This window comes from Trachurus japonicus, chromosome 24 (genome assembly GCF_045865225.1).
Source record: "Trachurus japonicus isolate A0001 chromosome 24, Traja_1.0".
Taxonomy (NCBI): domain Eukaryota; kingdom Metazoa; phylum Chordata; class Actinopteri; order Carangiformes; family Carangidae; genus Trachurus; species Trachurus japonicus.
Window position 1 is genome coordinate 24,358,646 of NC_140930.1, and position 24,092 is coordinate 24,382,737.

The window sequence follows — 24,092 nt, forward strand, 5'->3', positions numbered from 1 at the left end:
TTTGTGAAGACATTTGCTGCAGTTTCATGATTTTTAGTTTTAGAATCAGGATCCAGCCAAACTCAGGTTAACACCTCTTTACATTTATAATAAAATAATGACATAAATCAAATGCTTCAACTGGGCTTTTTCTCTCCGGCGCACAGGCACTTCCCTCCCCATGTGGTCTCCCCTGAACCTGTACACGCCTGACAACCACTGAGCTTTATGATCAGGTGCAGTAGTAATCATTTGCTCCAGGATGATGTCACTTCCTCTCCCCACATCTTCCTATAAAAGCGTCGCTGTTGCGGCGAGGTGTCGGTGGAGAGACCGGAGAGAGGACGGAGGCGCCACCGACGCTGCTGGAGATCAGGCTCTCCAGAAATACCGAAAGGCGGCAGAGTTTTGTTCAGAATGCGCCCGTGATCCGCCCGGAGGAGAACAACCCAGTCCATCCTTCTGAAATAAAGCTTGGCTATTTTTCCCTATTCCTGGAGAGCTTCAACGCGCCTCGTCTCCAAACATGATCGGGGGAGGACTGTTGGTCCTGACAGCGCTGTCCAGCTGCGGTAAGAGAAGCCATTAGTGAAGTTCACGGCTGTGACCGTGGAGTGTGTGTGTGTGTGTGTGTGTGTGTGTGTGTGTGTGTGTGTGTGTGGGGAGGAAGCTGCAGGAGATGTGGAGTCCGACTTCAGCACCAAGGACAGAGAGAGAATCCACCTGCTCCTTTAGTCCCTGATGCTCACTCAGTCACTGACACTGAGGACAGCATGAGGGCTTCAGGGACTGTAGGAAATAAAGAGCAGTTAATGACAGATGACTGATGCATGTTCTGCTTCTCTTTCAGTTCTGTCATTGCCAGTGACTTCAGGTCAGCTGGAGAATGAAGACGTAAAGGTAACAGCTTTTATTATTCCTTTGAGTGTCATCATGTGTCTTTGTACTAATGCTGTTAGTTGTGAGGTGGAAATAGCAGCACACAGTCACCTGCTGTAGTTGGATCTTTACCAGAGGAGCATTCAGAGTGATGAGACACACTAAACACTGGCTCACCACAGGAGAGCAGCCCCCCCTCTGCTGCTCTGTCTCACACAGGGAGGTGAAGCTAAATACTTGATACAAGCATTTCAACCCATTCAAGGAGCATCTCCCCTGGAGCTATACCTCACTTTAACCTTGTTAAAAATCAATACATACCATTTTGAGAGCAATTGAGAGCCTTGACCTTCATGATCTGGTATCACTAGATCCATTTCACATCTTCAGAGGGAGGAAGAGAGAGGGGGTCGTTTTTCTGGGTTTGGAGATGTGAGGAGGGGAAGGGGGGATGTGGACGGGGAGTACTGAGACGTGACTGTGTGACATCCAAAGATCAGCCAGACGCAGAGACAGTGGAAATGAAAATGAGTGGAGATGGTCAGGGGAGCGGGATTGGCTCGATACTGAAAGCACAATGGGAGTTGAAATGATTTTTGATGTATCATCTAAGAGTTTTTTTTATTAATGTCTTTCAATTAGTGGCTGAGTTAACACAAGAACTGTGTTCAAAGAGAAGCTGAGGGAATAGATGTCCCAGAGCCTGCAGTGACTCCCCAAAGCTCAACAACTAAACTCTGTGATACGTTCATCATTTATGCTCTAACCAGGAAGAGATCAGTCTCTGGCACTGCAGTGGGTTTAACCCTGTTTTTGTGTGTGTGTGTGTGTGTGTGTGTTTGTGTGTGTCCACAGGTGATGAAATGTATTGTGGAGGCGTTGGCAGACGTGCTATCAAGGCCCCACCCTGTGCCCATCAGTCAGGACTGTCTGGTCATACTGAAGACAGGTGAGCAACTAAGTGCCTTCACTTCATCCTCTGAACACACACACACTGTGCAGGTGCAGCAGGAAAACACAATAAAGCCACATGCAGATGTGTGTGTTTGTGTTAAAGGAAACAGGAGAGCTGGAAAATTCTTACAAAACCAAATGTCTCAGTATCTTTGAGCTAATAACTCGGTGACTAATGACTGTTGAGACGTTCAGTGTTTATGAAACAGTCATGAAGTGGAGATGATGCTGAAGCCGTAACTCATGTGACTCATCCACAACATTGTCACTTATCTGAGCCGCAGCTCTTATCAGCTGATATCTCACTGACACACATACAGGAATGTATTACCCGGCGTGAGCATTTCAAATGTATTCAGTTCAAAATAGAACAATGTGACGGGTCCTGCGTTGACTCTGCTCCTCTGTGCAGCATGTGAATCCCATCAGCAGGAGCAGTGTGTTTGACATTTTCTGCTGTGACACTTCTCTGCACATCCCATTTGAGGTGTTCATTTTGTATTTGTGTGTGTGTCAGCCTCAGTCAAACAATGATGTAATCCTTAAAGGGGACATATTATGGAAATGTCACTTTTTGGTGGCTCTTCAACATGTATTTAGGTGTTTGTCTTGCCTTTCAGCCCCCAAAATGTGAGGATTGACAAAAAAAATCTGTAATGTGCAGGCTCCTCTGAAATCCATGTGATTTTATGAGCTGTTCCCTCAGTTGTCTGGCAGTGATCAGCAGTGGTTAGAATTTGCATAATACCACCCCTACCTAGAAGGGGTGGGGCAGGGCAAGCGGTGGTTCATTTGCATAGGGACAGGCACTGACACCAGCCGTTGTGAACAGGGCTGTTTTGAGAGGATGAAAGGAGCTGTGATGTTTGATCCTTGGGGTATTTTCACCGACGCATGTCACAGACATGTCTTTAAGACACCTGGAACTATTTTAATTTGTGGAAAAGGGGCAGAATATGTCTCCTTTAAATGTTAAGTCTGCAACCTTTGCGCAAGGATTTTGATGAGGCTGTGCTCTCTTCATACAACCATGTATATATTCATCCTCATTATGATGATCTCCATCATTATCAGCACCAGGCTCCTTCTAATAAGAGTTTGGCAGCTTGTTTACTCACAGCTGAGTCTCTGTTGACAGAAACCTCCTTAACCTTCATCTTGTGTTAGCAGAAATAAAAACCTGAGAGGCGAACAGAGCTCTCCTGGTTCACAGCAGTCTGCCTGCACTGACATATGAGCATACCATCTCTTGTGTTAGGGTCGGTTTTGTATCTTTTATATACAGTCTATCTATGGTTTTGACCCGAGTCTTAAATCAGCTGTAAAACACACTAAAAACATATTTTTTCATCCAAAATTTCCTCTCTTGGTTACATTGTTAGGCTTCCTTATCCATGAAAAGGTTGGTTTTAACATTTTTGGTGTGGGCCCCTGGGCCTTTTTTGACTTGACTAATTTAACCTTCCTCTTATTAGTTTTCTGCTACCATCTCTTGTGTTAGGGTTTGTTTTGACCCGAGTCTTAAATCAGCTGTATAACACAGTAAAAACAATTATTTATCATCCCATTTGTTTCTCATCTCTTGGTTGTGTTGTCAGGCTTCCTTATCCATGTTTTGCACTTACTGTATGATTTCAGCTGTAACTCTCATTATTGTTTTACTGTATCATTATAACCGGGTTGTAAACGTCCCTAACAACACAAAGGTCATAATTTTAACCATTTTAAAAAAGTTTTTGTTTTGTTTAAATAATGGTTCCTGACAAGGTCAAAAAGCCTTGATGCAATAAACTAATTTATGTGGTACTTTTATGCATTAAAAACCTAAAAACAGGTCAGTGGCGACCCTAACACAAGAGGAAGGTTAAGTGTTTCTAAAGACAGAGTGTGCGCTCTCCTTTTGCGCGGCCGGCGCACGATGGCCATATCATGAGGTTAATGGATTGATGCAGTGTGTGCTGCAGAGAGTTATATACAGCGGGGTCACCAGCACTCAGTAAAAACTATTCAGTTACATAGCAGGGTATTACCTTGATGCCGTCCTTGTTGTAGAAAATCAATAGGAGCATTTGTGACTGAGAGGGAGGGAAACTGTACACCATGCATGCCGCGGAGGGGGAGTTAACAGAGGGGGAGATGTGAGGACAGGAGGGAGAGATCACAGATGGGCATCAGAGCAGTAACAGTACAGCAGTTGTCTCTTTGCTGCGTACAGCACACGGCGCCGTTTGTGGGTCAGCAGAAAGTCCAGTCCTTTTTGCTGCTGTAATTCACTGAGGGAGTCTCCGTCGGCCAAGTGATTAATTGTGCTCTTGCTTTGAAAGCAGTAAATTTCAGGGCAATTAACTCTGACGAACCGTTGAGGCAAAGTGCTGAGTCCTGTGAAAAAGTGAAGGGGAACGACACATACCTGTGTTTTACCCCCTCTCTGCAGATTCTGTTTTACTGTGTTTTGTCTGAGGGAGGGATTGCATGCATGTGTTTTAATGTTTGTGTTTGTGTGTGTGCAGATGACAGGCTTGTTACGATCCTCCGTCATCATAACTTTCTGAAGGAGCTGCAGGAGATCGCTCTTCAAGGTGAGTCACTGATCGCACGCTGCTGATTGTTTACATCTACAGTCCTGTCAGACAGGACAGGTGGCACAAGCAGCAGGCTTAACTAACAGACTTTAATCTTAGGTGGCCAAGAGAGAGCTGAGCTGCAGAGGGATGCTGCTGCACCTGACACACTGACACAAACCCCTCAGACTGCAGACAACATGGCTGGTGAGTAGAGCCAGCCGCGCGGCGCCGCACCGGTATTTCAGATCATCACGCCATCTCAGCTGGTTCCATTTAGAGGAATACATAATCATCGTCTTTAAATGCACCCAGTGTCAAGATGATGAATTACTTTCATTATTCCCAGTTTTCTGTTGTCAGCGAAGCAGAGCTGACATAAAGAGGAGAAGTGCTGAGGTGAATGTAAACTCTGTTGATGCTTCCCGTGGACACAACCAGGTCATAGTACACACTGAGCTCCGTCCACCTGACGGCACACCTGGCTGTCTGGAAGTTAGTGAAGCACAGTGGACGAGAAACAAGAGCAGTAATGATAAAACAGTTCTGTGAGCCAAGGTGCATTTCTGCTCTGAACTGCTGCATGTTCCCTGAGGCGTACAGATGTCTTTATATTACAATGACATTGTACAGTATTTAGTAAGGCTATATATAGACATAAGCATGAATTAGGTAGTGTAATAAAAGTAATTCATCATTACATTTGACAACAGGTTGTTTTAAAGGCACATTATTAAAGGAGCTATTTTTGATTTAGCCAGATTTAGCCAGTGTTAGCATTAGCAACTGTTTATCTTAATTGTTTTAGAGCTGTCTCCACCATGGTAGAGTTAGTGAAACTAAGTTACTACCTTTACCCACTAATATAAATGGGGGATTCAATCAACCGTTATTGATTAATCTGGGTTTTGTTTGAGTTTTTTTTTTTTTTAAGTATTTAATAGGGTTTTAAATACAAAATGCAAGTATAAGAGTAAAAAAAGCTCAAATGTAATTAGAAAGGCCATAACAATTTCCCAGAACCCCCAATAATGTCTGCAGATTCCTTCTTTGTATTCAAATTACAATAGCAGTGGTAAACTTGTGCATTGAGAAATGCTAAAAAGTAAATCAACTGATTAATCATTAAAATTAACAAATGAACGAACTCAAATCTGACATACTGACCCAACCCCTGCTGACAAAAACACACAAATCACAGTGTGAATGACCCTTGTAAGGACCTGTAGTACTCTGGTGGAAGCACCCTCCTTTAACAACGTTGGAAAATCAATTTCTTCCAGTGAATTAAATTTCTACTGCTCCCCATTTTTAGATCGATCCATGTTGGAGGCTTTAGGAGGCCCCGGTGAAAGATCCATCCTCCTGCAGACAAGGAGGACAGGAAATGGGGACGGAGAGGGAGAAAAAGGAGAGACCCGGAGAGATGGAGGATCTCAGGAGGACGGTGACATCAGTGAAGAGGTGGAGGTGAAGAGGGAAGACGAGGAGAGTCCAGGAAGACACATCTCTGAGTCTGTGGACGGGTGGAGTGAGGGAAAGACTGAAAAGAGGGAGGAGGAGGAAGAAGAGGAAGAATATGTGGAAAAGAAAGAAAATTCAGAGGAGGAAAGCATGACCAAGGAAAAGAAAGGTGAGTATATATTTCTCTCTTTTATTTGTCACTGAACTATTTCTTTGAATTTAAAACCAATAAATACGGAAATAGGTACAAACCTAAAAAGGCAACGGGAAACATATTCAGATTTAGAGCCTGATATTTTAAGAGTCCAGTCAAGTCTGATTTATTTTTCCTCTAGGGATAAATGACATTAAAACAAATGAAAAGACTGAATGATGTTGACCAGAGGCAGAGAGATGCATCTTAAGACAGGCAGAGTGAAGTGAACCGCCCGCCTCCAAAGGGCTGCTGATTGATGGAAGTGCTTCCATCTACATGATGAATTTCAGCCCCCCCGCACACACACACACACACACACACACAGGACGGACGCCAGAGTGGCTGGCATATTGACAACACACTAACACAAGTGATTAAATATCTCCGTGTCCTGGAATCTCAATGAGCCGCTGTTCACTGGTTACAGCTGGAAACTGTTCCACAACCGTCCTCCCATCAGAACTATAGACAGGTTTGATCTGCGTCTATCTCCAAACCTTTCAGTGGATTAACAGAGAAGATATTTTTTCTGAGCTAAAATGGCAAAGTACAATAAAATACACACACCTATAGTCAGCCAAGTCATCTGCTGCTCCTGCCTGCTGTTAATTCCCATAACGCACAGTGAGCAGTACTGTGGGGGGAGCTGCCAGCTGGCAGGAACCATTTCATTAAAAGAAGTGGATTCCTGCTGACTGGGGAGAGTCTCTGGTCAGCTGGAAGTGTTTTGGTAAGAAAATAGAATGATTTTTTTTTTTTTTTTACTCTTAATATTTCCAGGTGCCATGTCAGATGAAAAGAGAGATGCACCCAGAAACAAATCAAAAGAGAAGAAGTTTGATGTAGGAGAGGAGGAGGAAGAGGAAGAGGGAGACAGGAGTCCTGAGGAGGGGAAGGTGAAGAGAGGAGGCAGGGAGAGCCAGAAGCGATGGACCAAGAGGGGTAAAGGCCTGGAACAGAAGAGAACAGCAGATGGAAAAGAGGCTGACAGTCAGCAGGAGGAGGGAGCGCATCATTCAAAGGAGGTCACAGAGGATGAGAAGAAGAGAGACCCTCAGAGGAGCCCAGAGGAGAAGGAGCTGCAGATGATTGCCAGGAGGCCACCAGAGGAGAGGAGGGTGTCGGAGGAGGAGGGGAGCGCCAGCAGAAAGGCAGAGGTGAGCTTCAGTCTCCTTCATCCTCCAACAAGAGAGCAGGGCTCTGCTCTGTCAGATGATACGGACTGAAGGTTTAGGTTGTTAGTTTGGAAAATGGGGTTTGATTTAATCTTTCTAAAAGTTACATGACAAGATTGAGACCTATCACAAGTCTGTGCATTGAAGGATTAGGTAAAGGGGATTCAAATAACATCTAATGATGTGTAAGCACTAGCAACTGGTTGATTTGTCATTGGTTCCATTCTTTTGGTTTTGGTTTTGGGTTTAAAACTCCACATTTCAATGTTCTTGGCCCTAGGTAAAATAAAAAATAAAAGAAGACTTATAAGAAGTTGTGGCTATGGTTCTCTAACCCTGTGGCCAGCAACTAATTGGACGCACAGGGACACACACACACAACCAGCCAGACTCCACCCAAAGCTAACAAAAATATTGCAAACCAGTATCCATAAAGCTTGTTCTTGCTTGAAGACAATCAGTCTGTAGGCCGAACTACAAACAATTAGAGGACTTTATTTACATTTAACAAAGGTGTCAGTTAGTGAGCTATAGAGGAGCTGGCTAGCTGTTTCTACTAAGATAACCTAAGCTAAGCTAAGATTAACTAATTGTCTGCTGGTTCTATACTGTAGCTTCATATTGACCATCCAGTCAGAAGGTTCTCATCTACTTCATTAGAAGAAAGCCAAATTAATAGGATAATACATTTTGCAACATGAAGCCATTTCCTTAAAAAATGATTTAATACATCACCTTATTTCCTACAGAACAAGGCTAACTTTATCTCACCATGGTGCTGAGAAAACAGTTTTATTAGCTAAAGGCCAAACAGAGTGAGGATTTTGTATTGTAAAATGAAGCTCAGGATAAAATCTGGCAGAGCTGCTGCCTTACCATCAAAGCCTTGATGTTGTAACAATGAGGTTGGGAGACGAGCCCTTGAAGCCAAATACAAACACATGGACGTTGGTTCTGTTCTGATCTTTTTCGAGCTGCTGTGAATGCACATAGGCTACCTCATACTGTATATCACATATTGTACATGATTGTTTGTGCTCCAACTTTCTTTTTCCTCCAATTGTCTCTGCAGGAGCCAGAGATTGAAAGCCTGGCAGCCATCGAGTCCGAGCTGGAAAATGTTGCCCAGAAACTCCATGAGCTGCGGCGAGGCTGAGAGAGAGAGAGAGACTGCTACAAAGTTGACATGGCTCATCCTCCTCTTCCTCCTCCTCCTCCTACTCCTCCTCCACTTTCCCAGCTGCCTAGTCCCCACAGATAGAGTGTGTGAATATGTGACAAGTTTTTATCTTTTGCTATTTTTCTTGAGGATGTCCACTCGTGCCACACTGCTGCAGCCTCCCTTGTGACACTGTCCCTCACATAGATTATTAGCAAGTAGTAGATGCACATTGCAACTAGACATGCATACTAAAACATACATGTACACACGCACCAAATCAACCATGTGCATATATTATCCAGCAAATTCAGCAACGCTCCCAAAGGAAAGAATCTCTCTGTCAGTGAAGGGTGACGACTTGTTTTCCTTCATTTTCTCTGACAATCATCTCTCTCTGTCTGCAAAGGTGTCTCATGCTTTTCAGATTATTTTAACACTGCGCATCGATTCATGTGAGAGGTTGAGGCAGATCCAGGTATACACACACCAACAAGGCGAGGTTGTACAGTAACGGCATGTACACATGTACAAAGGTCTTTCTGAGATGCTTACTTACTTATTAAGGAAGAAGAATACATGCTTACTTATGATTATAGATACAGTTGACTGTATTTAAGCCAAGGCAATAAGTGAACATTTTTAGCAGATAAATGGCTGGATTGTAATCCGACACTGTATGGAATTTATGTAAGAAAAGAAATAAATTTAATCTGGAAATCTCTGTTTGGTAACTTCATTTAATGCCTCTAAAATCCAATAAATAGTTTCATGATTCAATTAATGTAATAAACTAATAAACTAACAAAAAGGGTTCTTAGAAGATTGATTAACTGGTACAAATGTTTATTTATTTAAAAAAAAATCACATTTCATTTGGTATTACAGAGAACTGGTGAAAAAGGAAGGAAGGAAATTACCAAAATTAAGGTTTATTCAATTCTATATAATATGTTTATAAAAACTATACTGTATTTAACTCTCACAGTCCACAGTGAGCCTGACTCTCTCACTGTACAGAGACATTCATCTGTACTGTAGTTTCAGCTGGAACTTGTTTGTGTCTGTGGGCGAAGAAGCTGAGAACATGAATCATCACCTGATACACAATCTGTTTCTGCTGTTACTCAATTCCAAGACAACAACGTTTTAACCCTCAGCGTCGTTCTGTGGTTGTAATTATTAGAGTACAGTACAGCCAGTGAAGCTTTGAGTCGGACTGCGCAGGGTTAACTGTCTCTGCCACACAGCGATATGTTAAGAGCTCTCCAGCAGAGGTAAAAATAAAATCAATGAGGAAACAAACACCATGTGGGCAGAGGAGAAACTGAACATTTCAGAAAAGTTCTACTGAGAAATAGAACAATATGGCTCCTGCTGACGCACTGAAAACTGAAACCGTTAAAGTCTGTGAATGTTCAGGCAACTGTAAACATGCAAATACTATGAGAACTATGACTATGAGATACTGTGAGAAATATTTCAGATTTCAGATTTAGATTCTTTATTGAACATGTCATAATAAAAACAAAACAAACGAAATAACAAAAATAAAAACAATGAATAAATGTATATTAATAATCATCATCTCTAAAGAAGGTGCCTGTCATGTTCAAAGAAGTTAAAAACTTTTCTGGTCCTACCCCCTTCTATAATACTAATCAAAATAATAGTAATATTAATAATGATAATAATAATAATAATAATAATAATAATAATAATAATAATAATAATAATAATAATAATAATAATAATAATAATAATAATAATAGGTTATAAAAAACAGTCATAGTAAAATATGTATTCCAGATAATTAGTACAGTCCATAAAAGAAAAAACAAAGAACAAAAACACTAGTCCACACCATAGGAACTCAGTATTTTGTTTCTAAATAATCTCTTTAATTCAGCTAAATTGCTACACGTTTTCAGCTCATCGTTATATAAAAATAAAACATCTAATGAAGTTTTTAACTGCATGATGTTTTAACACTGTTAAAAAAAAAGGTGTTTGAAAGTTTTAGTGGCACACATTCATTAGAAACAAACTGATGACATCATGAAAATGGTTGGTAAGGAGAAGGAAGAAAAAAATCGATAACAGCCAAGTCTGACTTTCTGCTTCAGCTGACTATTACACCGCTCTACACACCAGTGAGAGGAGGATGCTGATGCTGCCAGGGACAGACTGTAAAAAGGCACTAGGTGGCGACATTACTCCGCCTCAGCCTCTGCTCTCCTGTCAGTCCAGCTGGAGAGGGAGATTTGAAACCACCACAGCCTCATCAGGACTTTTTGTTCTTTGGTATAAGAGTTTGTTTTTTTCCATCGTGCCTGATGCAGAAAGCACTACTAGTGCATTTAAAACTCTTAGTCAGCGAACAAATTAATAGGAGGCAAAAGTAGTTTGGCAAACAGCTGTAGCTGCTTGCGGTATATATACTTGGACATCTGACCTTTGAGCATCATAAAAAAAGAAGGAAAACCAAGGAATGTACTCTATGAGACAGCATCACATGAATTATGAGAAATTCATATGTTCCTCCTGTGGTGAGACTAAAACCGTAAACATGCTCTGTTGTGGATGAGTCAGTGAATATTACAGGATAAAAAATAAAAAGTTTGATTATTGTGACTAACCATTTGTCTTCTTCATGTGGTTCACCTCAGCTGTAAACCTGACATGGTGAATAAAAGGTGTTGTTTGTGTAGAGAAATAATTATTAGGCTAATTATTACTGACTGAAATGCTGGATATAAAAGATTAGGTTGTACAGCTAACTATGTTGTTGAGTGTAAAACATGTGGAACTGTTGGTCAGTGTGTGTGGAACAGTTTTTAAAGTAAGTCAATCTGCATCAGTTAATATTTGCATCAGAATCAAAGACAGAACATGTGTTTGTATAAAAAATATAACATTTTATTTCCAGCTACAAAGTAAAACATGTAACATTTTTGTCACACTTCTCAATAAAATAGTAAAAAATACTGTTGACAAAAAATACACTATCGATACATTTCGAAGCACAGAACAAATTTGGCTTTTAAATTAACTTAAACTGTACAAATATATACATAATTTACACATCAACAATAAAAAAGGAATGAAATTACAATTCTTCCAGTCTTCTCTTCTATTTTTGTACAAAATAGACTCTTTGTTTCTATAGACACTTGGTTTCTTCCTTCTGACCTGAATCAGTAAAAGTCAGCTTGTCTGTCTTCTTCTTTTCCTCAGTGCCGTGGTGAAGCCCACTGTTCATATCCGACCCTGAACTCAGCACGCTGCTTTCTCTCTCATCCACATGCTGGGTGGAAACTCTGACCTTTCCTCTAGAGTGAACAGCGTAGATACAGACAAGGCTGACATTCAGGCCTGCACTAACAAACACACACTCACACGCACACTCACATACACACAAGGACACATTCAGACCTGTTTGGACAGGGGGAACACTGGCCCGCTGTGGTCTGTGTGCTCCCTCTACAGCTGCTTAGAGTTTGCAGGTCTGGTCTGGGCCCGGGGGGACGGAGGGATGTAATACACACCTCATTTGTTTTTAGAGGAGGTCAAGGTTTAGATAAGGTATAAAAATGCATCCCAAAAAAAAAAAAAATGGACGGATTTGAAAAAAAGATTTCAAGGGGAATGGGCAAAAACCTGACAGCAGGTTTGTCAAACATAGAAGTTATAGTGCAGGAATCTCTTGGAGCTGCTATGCAACCCTCTGTCTGAGTCTATGTGGCTGATGTGCAACAGCCATAAAAACACACAGACACTTAGACAAGTGTCTGGACTACTTTTACAATGAGAAAATGACAAAATAAAACATGAAAAAAAAACATATATACTGAGCTGCAAAATGAGATGGAGTTCTGTTTTTTTTTTTTTTTTCAAGTCATAAACTCTGGTCGTCCTTCAGTGGCTCATGCCATGTCTCCCATCATCTTCTTGTAATACATGGACTCGAAGATGTCGTTCTCCCCCGGGCAGTTGTGGTGGCAGGCGCAGGACTTGATGAACATCATGTGCTTCTTCATGACCTGTCCGTCGGGGCATTTGAACTCCATGGGCAGGGTGGTGGTCCTGTGGGGGGTGCAGCAGCGGCCGTCCAGGCAGACGCCACAGAACTTGGGCCTGTAGGACTTGGTGGTGGTGCAGCCAGAGATCTCAAACTTCATGGGCTTGGAGAGTCTGGGAGTACGGATGCATTTCTTCCCTTTCTGCAGGAGGGAAAAGGAAAGAAAAACAAGTTCAGCAGACGTTCTTCAGCAGTTGAAGAGCTGGTACAGTATATTATCTGTAGAGGTTATGAGAGCAGTGCAGTTGAACAAGTACTCACCCTAATGCTCTGCTCCAGCTGTGACTCACAGGGTCGCACCATACACAGCCTGGTCTGTTTCTCAAGGCGGCATTCGCGGTTGTCGTTGGTGACCCTGGTGGAGATGCCGAGGCCACAGGTCTTGGAGCAGGCGCTCCATTCAGTAGTCTGAACCAGGCAGTTCTCCCTCATCATGGAGGGGTCTGGGCCGTAGGTCTCCTCCTCTCTGTAAGCTGGAAACACAAGAGGAAACACCGGATTAGAACGATCATCCTGATGACAACCTGTTTGAGCAATAAAGAACCAACAAAAACAGTTTGTGATGCACAAAAGCTATTGAACCTACCAGGCAAAACGGAGCCCATGAAGCTGTGTCTGTAGGGAGAGTCACACTCCCACTCCTCGCAGCACTTCCCTGGCACCTTCACCCGTCTGGGCATGGGGCAGTCGGGGCTGGGCAGCCGGATGTCCATGGAGCAGAGGGGGACGCAGCCCACAGCTCCGTCCAGACAGGTACACTGGTACTTGCAGCTGCTTTGGAAAGTCTCTCCGCTCTTGTACACCATTCCTCCGAACACACAGGTGGCTCCCTCTCGAGCTGCGTTGGGGGGGAACGAGAAAGGTCATCACTCGGTTCACATACTCAGGACATGTTATGAAGTGCAGCAGTGTGTTTTTCGCAGTGTGTTTTTCTCAGTGGCTCACCTGTGCAGACTCCTATGCGTCTGTTGATGGGGGCACCGAAGTCACAGTAGAGGCCTTTGTGTGGGTCACAGACGTCCTTCTCGGTGCACAGCTCCCCCATCTGTTTGGAACACACCCTGCAGCAGCCGCAGCCGTCCAGCACCAGGCTCACTCCCGGGGCACACTGGGGGGGAGCGGAGGGGCACGAACACTGGCCGCTGCACTCCTGACCTGCAGCCTGAGGTAGATATCATCGGGTGAGTATCATCTCCACATGTTGCATCACAGCTACAGCTACACATCCAGCACAGTGAGGACAGGCTGTCTCTTAAGGGTTAGAGCTAACGTTGGAGTAAATTCTCAAAGAAATGCCTATTTAGTCAAAGCCTACAGCGACAAATAACAGCAGTATAAAGTCATTCTCAGTGGTTTTTCTCAACTTACCATGTATGAGAGCATGATGCTCAGGAAAGGCAGCAAAATCATTTTCTTCATTCCAGCAGACATCTTTTCTTCCTTGTAGAAATAGATTCTAGTTTTTCCTTAAGTCTTGTTGAGAAAGTCTTCCTTTAGTCTTAGAGTTTGAGCTTGAGAAACCTTCTTCTGATCAAGTCGATCTCGTTTTGTCTCGTAGCGTTTCTCTGCTGCTCCAGTCACAGTCTCTCGTTCTTTTCTTTCTTGGTGAAAGCTAGAGTTTAGCTTCGGTAGAGGAGTTGATCTGAGTTCTGACTGGAGAGGGGAGCTCCCTTTATACTCGCTGGCCCTCGCAGCACGTCACTGGGGGCTGAATGGAGAGCCAGCCCTGGACAAACATGGACATACTTGGCATTCTTTCCTCGCTTCCTGACCCCCACTCCAGACATCCCACATTCCTGCTGTCTGAAGGCAAGGCTCTGCTGCTCGGCCAAACAACACTGTCTCTCTCAGAGCAGCTTTCATCTGGAATGGGAGGTTAAGTCTGGTTAGAGACCTGAGACCCCACACTGGGAATTCCTGAAGACTGACTTCACAAACAGACAGCCGGTGCCTATAAATATTAATTTTAAAAAAAGAACAGAAAAAAAAAAACTTAAGCACAGTTCAAGAATGAAAGCACAAAGAGCTTTACATGAAAGAAGACCAGTGAAAAACAACAGGTAGAAACTCATAAAGATGCATCAACATGCAACTGGTTAATAAAGCGATTGATGTGTAATGTATGGTTAAGACTTTAAGCCTACAACAGCATTCCTCAGCTTTGGCTTCAAAGCTCCACAGACAGCCTGTACTTTAGTAAATTAACAGCAAGCGGTTGTGGGAAGGAAATTCATCAGTGTTATTAGCTTGAGCTGGTTCTCTATTGAGGTGCTTGTTCCAGCTACTGCTGTCTGACTTTGTCCTCTTGTCTTCTGTTGTGTGGATGCTCTGTGACACTGCAGGGACATTTTTGTCCAGTGACATCAGTGGCTGAGCTGCAGCTTCACGGATTACTCATTTAAACACATGGATGCATGAGCATGAATGAATGAATGAATGAATGAATGAATGAAGATTTTTGAGCACAGATAGGAAACCTCTGACTATCGTTTTAAAGGATGCACATATGATGATTGTAAATAAAATGCACCATAAATGTAAATAATAAAATAATAATAAATGTAAATAATTTGGAGCATCAATGATGAAAGTGCTCAGTCAGCAGAATTGGCCCCTCAGTGATATAAATATATATTATATGATTAAATTGTTAATACGCATAAGCAGAATTTATACAGTTTGAGGTGGAGTTTAAACAACTTTCTATACAGTCAGACAGTTATATAGTTCATTCCTGTGGTTGTTGAAGAAGGCGTTGAGTTATAGAGTAGCAAGATTAATGTGAGGGTTTGTAAAGACTATGATTATGATCAGGGAGAAAAAGAAGAAAAAAAAAAACTAAGTTCTGCTGCACTAATTTATATTCTTTTTTTTCTGTTTTTGGGCCACTGGTGAAATATAAGACAAATGGTCATCTTCGGGCCTCTAACAGTTTACAGTACTTGATTACTTTCCATCATGGTCCCAGCCTAATTGTTATGACAATAACACAAGCTGCTAGACTGTAAACAGCTGAAGCCCTCGTCATTCAGATTTCCTTCCTCAGATTCTCAGTCCAGTCAGGTTAATAGTCAACCTAATAGATTTGACAAATGACTAGGCTAATAGTAAATGCATTCCTGCCTCTGAAAACTACAAGATGATCCTGATGGTCCGTTTCCTGAGTTACCTGAGCTGGATGTGCAGCCCTGCCAAGGTATGCAGGACAGGTATTTGGAGGATAAAGACTAATGTTCTCAGTTAATAGCATTTCCTGATCTCAAATGGATGTTTGTTGATTTGAGCATTAGGCAGCCTTTCCTTACTTCATTCATTCCTTTTTTTCAGGGATTCTGCTGAAAACAAAGGCTGGGGATTTGATTTCACATTTGACATGACGTTTTGACTCCGCTGGGTCTTAGTGAGGACAAATGATGATTAAAAATCCTGAGTCGACTAGAGTGAAAGTGCAGCCCGGCCCATAGGCATGTGGGCAGGTATTACGGGAACAAAGGCTACATGTTCTCTGGCTTCTCACCTGCCTAATGAGGTTTAGTCTGTGACCGACTTGAAAGGCCAGGTGTGCCCTGTCCCTGGCCAGGCTTATTTTACTACATCAAACCCCAGAGTAGAGGATTGCAGGAAAGAGGCTAGACGGAGGTTTGTGTATTTTTTTTGAAAAAGGGGGATCACACACCAGGCCAGACTCTTATGAAAGGCGGCCCTGCTCCTTCTCCAGCCAGCGAATCGGAAATGAAAAACTCCCAGAGAAACCTGGAGCAGAAGGAATGTGAAGGAGAAGCCAGCAGACTGGCCTGTTACTACAGAGGAAGCATCCCCATATAAGGGCGTCTGCTCTTTTCCTAATATGGATATTTTCTTTCTCTATGCTGGCTCAGTACAGTAGGGATTCCTATTAGACCAAGGAAAAACACAGTCGTGAGTGAACGTGTGGTTTGTGCCGAGAGCTCTGACTCTCAAAACAGACCAGAGAAAGTGTGTGTCATTGTGTGTACGTGTGTGCGTGTGTGTGCATTTGTGTTGTCAGTCAATACAGCCTCAGGGCCCAAACATCATCTCTGTAATATCTAAAGGAAACAGCTTGATGGAGGAACGTACTCCAGCCACGCTGCAAAACAACATTCACACTTGTTATCTTGCGTGCAGAGTAATCTAGTGTCTGTCAGCCTGTTTATTTACTGAGTCGGTTTATCTGACATCACAGGGAAGTTTCTGAATGGTCTGAAGGAATGTCACTGGAGGATGGTGAAAGTGAAATCCTGTTGTGTTTGTCCGGCATTCAAATGTCCATGAAAGACTGCATGAGATCAAAATGTTATCAGACGGCAGAGATAGTTCCGGGCTTATATGTTTTTGCAAAACCAAATGAAAATGATCAGGATAATTTTCAGGTCAACAGAAAGTCAACTTAATGTTGAAGCTACAATAGGAATCTTGTATTGCTGTAAGGCTGGTTGTTTTACTGTCTGTCTCAGGGTTTCCAGCGCAAGAGGATCAGCAGGTTGCACACTCACTGTTCTGCAGATCTAAATGTGTGAATGGGCCGACGGTGGTGGCCAAGGGAAACATATGGCTCTGTGTGAGGTAGGCCCGGATATGTCAAGACTAAGTATAGACCAAGATATTTGTGTAAGAGAGTAGCAGTGGGTTAAAATCTGTAATCACAACTGTGGCAGTGATACAATGTTAGGGCAGTGTGCTCAGCTGTGTACCTGCAAGCTGTCACACACTGTGATGTTATTGTTCAGTGGGCTACGACTGCTGCTGTTACCACCATGAAGGAATAAAAAAAAAGTCATTTTGGCTCTTTGTAAGATCATGTATACAATGTATGACAATGTAGCCATAAAAGGTGTTTTGTTAAAGCACAAATACAACTATCACAAAATACAGCTAAGCTAAAAGTAGAACAATAGCATGTAAACACCTTATAAAACTACTTGTGGATGAGCTTGTTAGCAAACACCTACGTATATACACATGCAGCAGATAAAGACCCACATTAGCATTTATTTGTGTTCTGGGAACCTGACGTCACTCTGGTATTTGCTGTTTTTTGTCTCTCCCAATGGAAAAATCTGACCCTAAATGCCCCATTATGTTGTTGAGTTGGATTCTAACTTTGTCTGTCTGCTGCTTAGTGTTTGGACGTTAGCATACAGTGGGTGTTTGGCGCTACAGCAGTAATGTTCTGGTAGACCAAACTATGAGATAAAGAAATAAATGGGAACTGTTGGGATAGTTGATCTCTTTCTCATAGCCATGTGATCCATTGTTAACATAAGACATATTTATTATTGCTGCTTTAAAGATCGCACTGTTTAATAATCCCAGCATGCTCCATTACGTATTGCAGACTGTGCTTCTGGAGGAAGTACATCATAGTCACTTCATCAAGTCACTTCTTAATGTCAAGTTGCCATGTGTGTCACCATTAGCCTAACATGCTTTCATCCACACGGTGTGTAAATGAAGGAAAATGAGGTAATGGACTCTGACAGGGCCAAGCCTGGACACACTGTATACAGTAACACTGAGCACTGCAGACACTCTCACTAATACAGCTGACGCGAGTAGATTCAGCAGTGGTAATGTCACGCTCATGTATTGTTTCACTGTTTTTCCAAATGGAGGTGAACCTAAAGAGAAATAGCTGATGAGACGACTCTGAGGTCCACAGTAACTCCAGGTCAAGGCCTGTGGTCTAATCTCGACAGCGTTGACGTATGTTGCTGCTGCTGCCACTTATAGCCTCATTACCTCACTGCTCGTTTTATAGTTACTGTGTGACATCACAAAGCTACACAGTGGTGTCAGCTGGGAAGTTTCCAACTTTAGGATCTGTGCAGATGACACACTCCAGCCAGGCTGCATTTTTATCTGGCCACATGGGCTCCCGTGACGACACCGTCCTCATTTAGTCTCTCCCTCAGGCATGGAAAGTGGAAATTACTCCCAGTTTTCTTAAACACCTCATGTGTGCAGTTCCATCACACCAGGGTTGATGATATCATACCTGAGTCTGACGTCTCAGAGGAGGCCTCTGTGTCCTCTGGGACGTCTTCGGGGCTGTTTCCACACTGCACTGTATTTAGCACAGCTGCAGTCAAACCTTCCCAGCACCTTCAAAGTTAAACAGGAAGATAAACATCTAAAGTACAAAAAAAAGGCCAGTCAGTCACACCAAAGTGTAATTACGTTGCATTTTTGTTCCACATACACTTTAATTTCCCGAGGAACATTTTTAGTACATGAAGCATTTCTGAAATCTGTCTGTAATTCATTTGGTGTACTTTCCATTTTATTCCAGTTTGAGGTGAGTGTGTGAGGTTTGGTTGATGCATTTATCCAAAACATGCTGAAATACTTAGTGAGCTTTATTTATCCACTCATTTGCCAGTTTATTAAGCACTCCAAGTTTTTGTTGATTCATTTCATTTTCATGGTCATTTGTTTAGTTACTGGTAGTTTAAACTGGAGCCTGTTGTATGTATTATATGCATATGTATATCTATATGTATGTAAACCAAGTGTTTTCCCCAAAAGGGACACATATTTAAAGTTTTGGTTGTGTTATCTGTACTGAGCTGTCCACTAAACTAAATTCCATTAGCGGTAGCTGGCAGGCTATTTGAGGAATGTTCCATGGCTCTAGCCTTCAAACCAACCATCTATATACCACTGTGTAAACTGAACATGAAACCAAGATCTCAAAATGATTTTCCTGCCTGCATATTTCTATTTCTTTGAACTCTTTGGTTGCCTGCAGAGAGACACGAGAGCGGAAAAGTTGAAAACAATGTGATTGCAGACCGGGGAGAAACTACTGTTATTTTCTAATTTATTGACATTTTAGGCATTTTTTTGTTGACTTTGAACAAGCACAGTGGAAAAATATGCTCACATTTCTTGTCACAACGGTGCACACAGGTATGCAGAAGAAGAGAAGAAACCCTGTCAAGACAGCTGAATAGGTGCATCACATTCCTGTGCCATCTGCAATATGCATGCTTCATCAGCAAAGCAAACAGACTAATAAAGATGTGCAGGGAAAAGCTAATTGCTTCTTTTACAGTGCAGAGCCTGTCTGTAAAAACACTTGGGGTGAAAAACTTGAAATGGATTGGATGGTGATCTGTTGGCATTCAACAGAGGAGAATGGACAGGTCCATTACTGAGAGATGAAAGAGTTGGACAGCGATGGAGGCTTTTTGAAGTCTGCCTATGAGGAGACAAGCAGTGGAAACTAATAATGGATCCGGAGCCTGGGATGATTTGTTGAGATTTAACAATGGGGTTGGTGGGCTGATGGACTGTCAAGATGGAAACTGTGTCTATTTAAAGCCCAGAGTGGTGGAAAATGTTCAGACTGGAAACATGCATGAGACCCAATCTTTTTCAGGAACAGACTGTACAAAATAGTTGGGTTTAGGATTACTTGGGGTAATGGGCCAAGGTATAATATACTGATTAATGCCAGAGGGGCATAGTTGGAAGAAAGACTGCATTTTTTGGTCAAATTTTCTCATAAATTATTTAGTTAGAGGCATCTAGGGGAATGCATTTGCCAGTCTGTGTTAACAAGGGACAGGATATCACTTTCATCTGCCTTGGACAAAGGATTTTTACTGGCTGAAGCTCACAGGTGGAATCTAGGAATAGACTGAGCGCCTGGGAACATTGGGACGGATATAACAAGAGGGACTGATGGGTAACTGAGCTGTCAAAGGCAGAGAGAGTGGAAACCTGTGTCCTATTTAAAACCTGTGTCCTGGAAAGTGTTTAGACTAGAGACAGTGATGAGAATTTTGGGCTGTAACTCTTTCAACAAACAGCAGAAACTCATCTCAGCTGTAGATTCACTGCCACACACATGGATATGGAAGTCAGGTGGTCTTTACTCAAACACAGCTCCATGTGGGTCCAGGATGGCCTCTGTTCTGTTTCAGTGACCTTTCAGCCAGAGGTTGTGGAAGTTTCTAATCTTAGACATCATGTCCGATACACTGCCTGACTCTCACTGAGCACTTCCTCTCCTGGACCTCACACTGAACCATCATGTTTAGATCGGTTTAGATGAAAACTGGCAAAGTCTTGGGTTCAACCAAACATCAGTCCTGTCCGTTGAGCCAGTTTTTGATCGCTTGATGCCACCAGTAGTAAAAATCAACCATCTTTTTTAAATTTAAAAATGCCTGGTGCCAAATGACCCCATGAACTCTCAGGGTCACGGAGGGTCAGTGACCCTAAAGATGGCGTGCCCCTTACAGGTGATGATTTCTAAATATAGTATGGGTCCTGCCACACACAGCGCTACAGCTACAATAGAGGCTTTTAAACTGGAGCTTGTTCAGAGTAACGAAGCCCAGCACGGCAGTTTGTTGAAGGTGTCTTTTTCATCGTTTGATCACTGTGTGTTCAGTAGTAGGGTTATTAGCTTAACTTATCATCAAGGCAGGAAAGCACTTACAGTAGTCTGATCCCATCTAAAATTAAATGATGTCCAGCTGTGTCAATGAAACTTTCAAAATATAATACAGTAAAATTAATATATAAGACATGGTGGTTATGGTATACATATCCAGTATGTCTGAAAACTGTTGAAATCCTTGAGCCATGCAGCTAGGTCTCAGGTTTGTGGTGACTAAATGCACATACGGTGCTTGTTTTTCTTTGCAAAGCTAGAAAATGTTGTGTTGTTCACACCAACAGACCATTTAGCAGAGTCGTGTGAGGCTGTTCAGCTGAATTCAGTTTTTTTTTTCTATAAACCAAAAGCAAACCAAAACATACATTTGTTTTTTCTGGTTTCTCTCGTACGTCATGCTTTGCATTTTATTTGTCTGTTTCAAGGTTTACTTTGCCATCTCTGAAGTAGACATTAGCCCCGTGTCACTTCAATAAGTCACTTTCTGAAGAGTTTTTTTTTTCCATTTCAAAGTGACTTTTATCATCTGGTTACAACAGTGCAGGTTTTTTTTCAGTGCACTCACATTTGCTCACCTTGTGGTCCAGCGAGCGAGACCACATCCTCACTTTTTTTAATGTTTGAATTAAAAAAAAAAAACATGAACAGTTTGAATTGAGTCTTGTGTGTATATATACATATTCTGTAGCTTTCTGAGGCCACCACTTCCCTGCAGGAATGTCAGCTTCCCCCTATTAGCTTGGCACACGACTGCATACCTCAACTAATTAGCTTCCTGTAAAAGCCTTGAATAAAAACATCAGCTTTAATCACACGCTCCTGCTTTGTTTCATTTGCTGCCAAGGTAAATGTTACCTCAAGCAGAGAAAAAAAAATAACGCACATTTTGCTGTGTGGGTTTCTGCTTCCCCGACAGGTGTTTCAAGCCGTGATGTACAGCAATCCGGTCAAGACTTCAGCTCACCATCCTCAACATCAAATAAACCCTGGCTGTTGACTGTTTTTCTATCATTAGACCTTTTGAAGGTTTTTCATTAGATTCATGTGCGTTTTTTTCTCTCATCCTGAGGTTGCCTGAGATGTCAAACTGGTCATAAAAGTGTGTGTTTACTGTCTGTTTTACAGGATGGTTATTTACTGGCTGTCAAGCATGAGAACTGTGCGCACATACAGTTTCATAAAGCCAGTGGCTGCTTTTACAGTTGGGTTGTTTACTGTCAGAAACAGAGTGTACTTGCTACACAGCTTGTTGACAAGTTTCTGATTATTTAGCAGCTGCTTGCCAGTAACATAAATCTCCATTTACAGCACCTCAATCAAACATAGAAAATCCGCCCAGAACCAGTACCTGAGCTGGTCATCAGCTGTTCTTACTGGATTTACCAGATGGACCAGCTGCTCAGATTGGTTTGGCTAGTGATCAGCTGGTAGAATTGGTGTGTATGACTGGCTGAGAGTTGAGCAGCAAGGTTGGCAGTGCTGGTATACAGTAAGTGGTCAGGTGGTTTCTAACCAGTATGGTCATGGTGTACCTCTTGGTCTTCTAATAAAAGAATTGTGGCTAAATGATAGTCTAATTTAATAAATAATCACACATCTTCAGGTTCTTGCCTAAACAGTCCTAAATTACACATTGTCCATCAGGCTGTTAACTCCTTTCTTGTCCCACGAGAGTTCAGGGTCTGGCTTCCAAAATAGGAGCAGTATTTTTTGACTCAGCATTGACCCTTGGTGACCCTGTAGGTTCAATATGGAAACTAAGGGCGGTGTTATGGCAGAAAATAGTTCTGCCATTTTGTAACTTGTTGCATATACCACACAAACAGCAAATAGGGTTACAAAGAGAAAGAAGGATCTGAACTATTATTGTAGATTATGTATTCCTGACTTACATGGTAGCTTAGCGGTTATTTGTTTCATCCATCCCCCACATGTGAGCCTCTGCATGTTTGGCTGGCAGCTGGTGTCCTTCTGATCAAACATCCAGGACATCTGCAGGTATGTTCCTTTTAAAGTTATGCATTTGGTTATCACATGGATACCAGTCAAAAGTTTGGACACACCTTCTCATCCAATGGTCTTTCTTTATTACTTCCTACATTTTAGATTCATGCTGAAGACATCAAACTATGAAGAACCCATATGGAGTTATGTTGTCAACACAAAAACGTTAAAACAAGTGTTATCTGTTACCTGATTTAAACCCGGTTGAGATGGTTGGGGAGGAGTTGGACCAAGTGAAGACAAAACAGCCAACAAGTGCTCAGCACCTCTGGGAACTCCTTCAAGACAGTTGGAAAACCAAATTGACGACCTCATGAAGTGTCCAAAAAGCTGTCATCAAAGCACAGGGTGGAAAACGAACACATTCTGCTTTGTTTGACACCTTTTTGTTTACTACATAATTCCATATGTGTTCCTTCATAGTTTGTATGTCTCCAGTTGACTCTACAATGTAGAAAGTAATGAAAATAAAGAAAAAACATTAAATGAGAAGGTTGTCCAAACTTTTAGTGTATCACTTGCAGACATGATACCTTTTGTTTCCACTGTAAATGCATGTGACAATGCTTGTCTCAAGTTTTCAACCACAGGATACCGTGGAATTTCTCAACCCAACCCTTACTAACCCTGACAAACAGCTTCAGTTTTCCAGCTGTCAAAAACCAACCTCAAACTGATAAAGTAATATGTCAGAATCACCATCATTGAAAATGAGATAATTCATGTTGACCCTGGAAATCCTAGATCCTTGTACTAACTCCATCCTTCTGAGGCTTTTTATTTTTTCAAAGGAGTGGAGATGGAGTTTACTCAGTTGCCATGGAGTTGTCGGTGTCCAAATATCCATTTTATTTCTGAGTACTTAAAGGAGCTGTTGGTGTATGCAATGTATCAGCAAAAGCTCCAAGGACCTTGAGGTGAGATTGTCAAGTCAACTGCCTCGGTTAGGACTGAACTCTGAACTTAAATCTTTAAGCCGATGTGGAAGTGGCCTCAGATGGAAATTTGAACATCTACAATTTGATCACAGCTGAGCAAACACTGTCTACTGATGAAGACCACCATGATATGACAGATTCCCACAATGGTTTCTAATGGACCTTAAAGGGGTGCTCCACTGATTTACTATTGCTCAGTCAAAAGGTCTGCGGACTTGCAGGAGACCGAAAAATGGTCAAACCTGATACGGTAATGCCCAACATATCCTGACTT

At 42.2% G+C, this 24,092-nt stretch overlaps 2 protein-coding genes across 2 annotated transcripts; one reads left to right on the top strand and one right to left on the bottom strand.

Moving 5' to 3' along the window:
* The first annotated feature begins 281 nt into the window (after positions 1–281).
* Positions 282–9,091, top strand: LOC146962030 (uncharacterized). The gene is made up of 8 exons (XM_085771079.1): positions 282–551; positions 830–879; positions 1,714–1,807; positions 4,323–4,391; positions 4,494–4,580; positions 5,689–6,006; positions 6,814–7,190; positions 8,281–9,091. The coding sequence occupies exons 1-8, from the start codon at positions 506–508 to the stop codon at positions 8,362–8,364; spliced, it is 1,125 nt and encodes a 374-aa protein (XP_085627205.1). The 5' UTR covers positions 282–505; the 3' UTR covers positions 8,365–9,091.
* A 2,173-nt stretch (positions 9,092–11,264) lies between these two features.
* Positions 11,265–14,092, bottom strand: ccn2a (cellular communication network factor 2a). The gene is made up of 5 exons (XM_085771602.1): positions 13,817–14,092; positions 13,394–13,610; positions 13,035–13,286; positions 12,710–12,921; positions 11,265–12,590 (listed from the first exon to the last, which is right to left on the bottom strand). The coding sequence occupies exons 1-5, from the start codon at positions 13,877–13,879 to the stop codon at positions 12,294–12,296; spliced, it is 1,041 nt and encodes a 346-aa protein (XP_085627728.1). The 5' UTR covers positions 13,880–14,092; the 3' UTR covers positions 11,265–12,293.
* Positions 14,093–24,092: the final 10,000 nt, after the last annotated feature.

What these genes read in the sequence shown, in the direction of transcription:
- ccn2a (XM_085771602.1), bottom strand. Translation starts at nt 13,879, where the DNA reads ATGTCTGCTGGAATGAAGAAAATGATTTTGCTGCCTTTCCTGAGCATC. An exon ending in ACGCATAGGAGTCTGCACAG is followed by an intron (nt 13,287 to 13,393) that starts GTGAGCCACTGA and finishes CCCCCAACGCAG; the next exon opens with CTCGAGAGGGAGCCACCTGT. An exon ending in AGCTGGAGCAGAGCATTAGG is followed by an intron (nt 12,591 to 12,709) that starts GTGAGTACTTGT and finishes TCCCTCCTGCAG; the next exon opens with AAAGGGAAGAAATGCATCCG.
- LOC146962030 (XM_085771079.1), top strand. Translation starts at nt 506, where the DNA reads ATGATCGGGGGAGGACTGTTGGTCCTGACAGCGCTGTCCAGCTGCG. An exon ending in GACAGCGCTGTCCAGCTGCG is followed by an intron (nt 552 to 829) that starts GTAAGAGAAGCC and finishes CTTCTCTTTCAG; the next exon opens with TTCTGTCATTGCCAGTGACT. An exon ending in CATGACCAAGGAAAAGAAAG is followed by an intron (nt 6,007 to 6,813) that starts GTGAGTATATAT and finishes TAATATTTCCAG; the next exon opens with GTGCCATGTCAGATGAAAAG.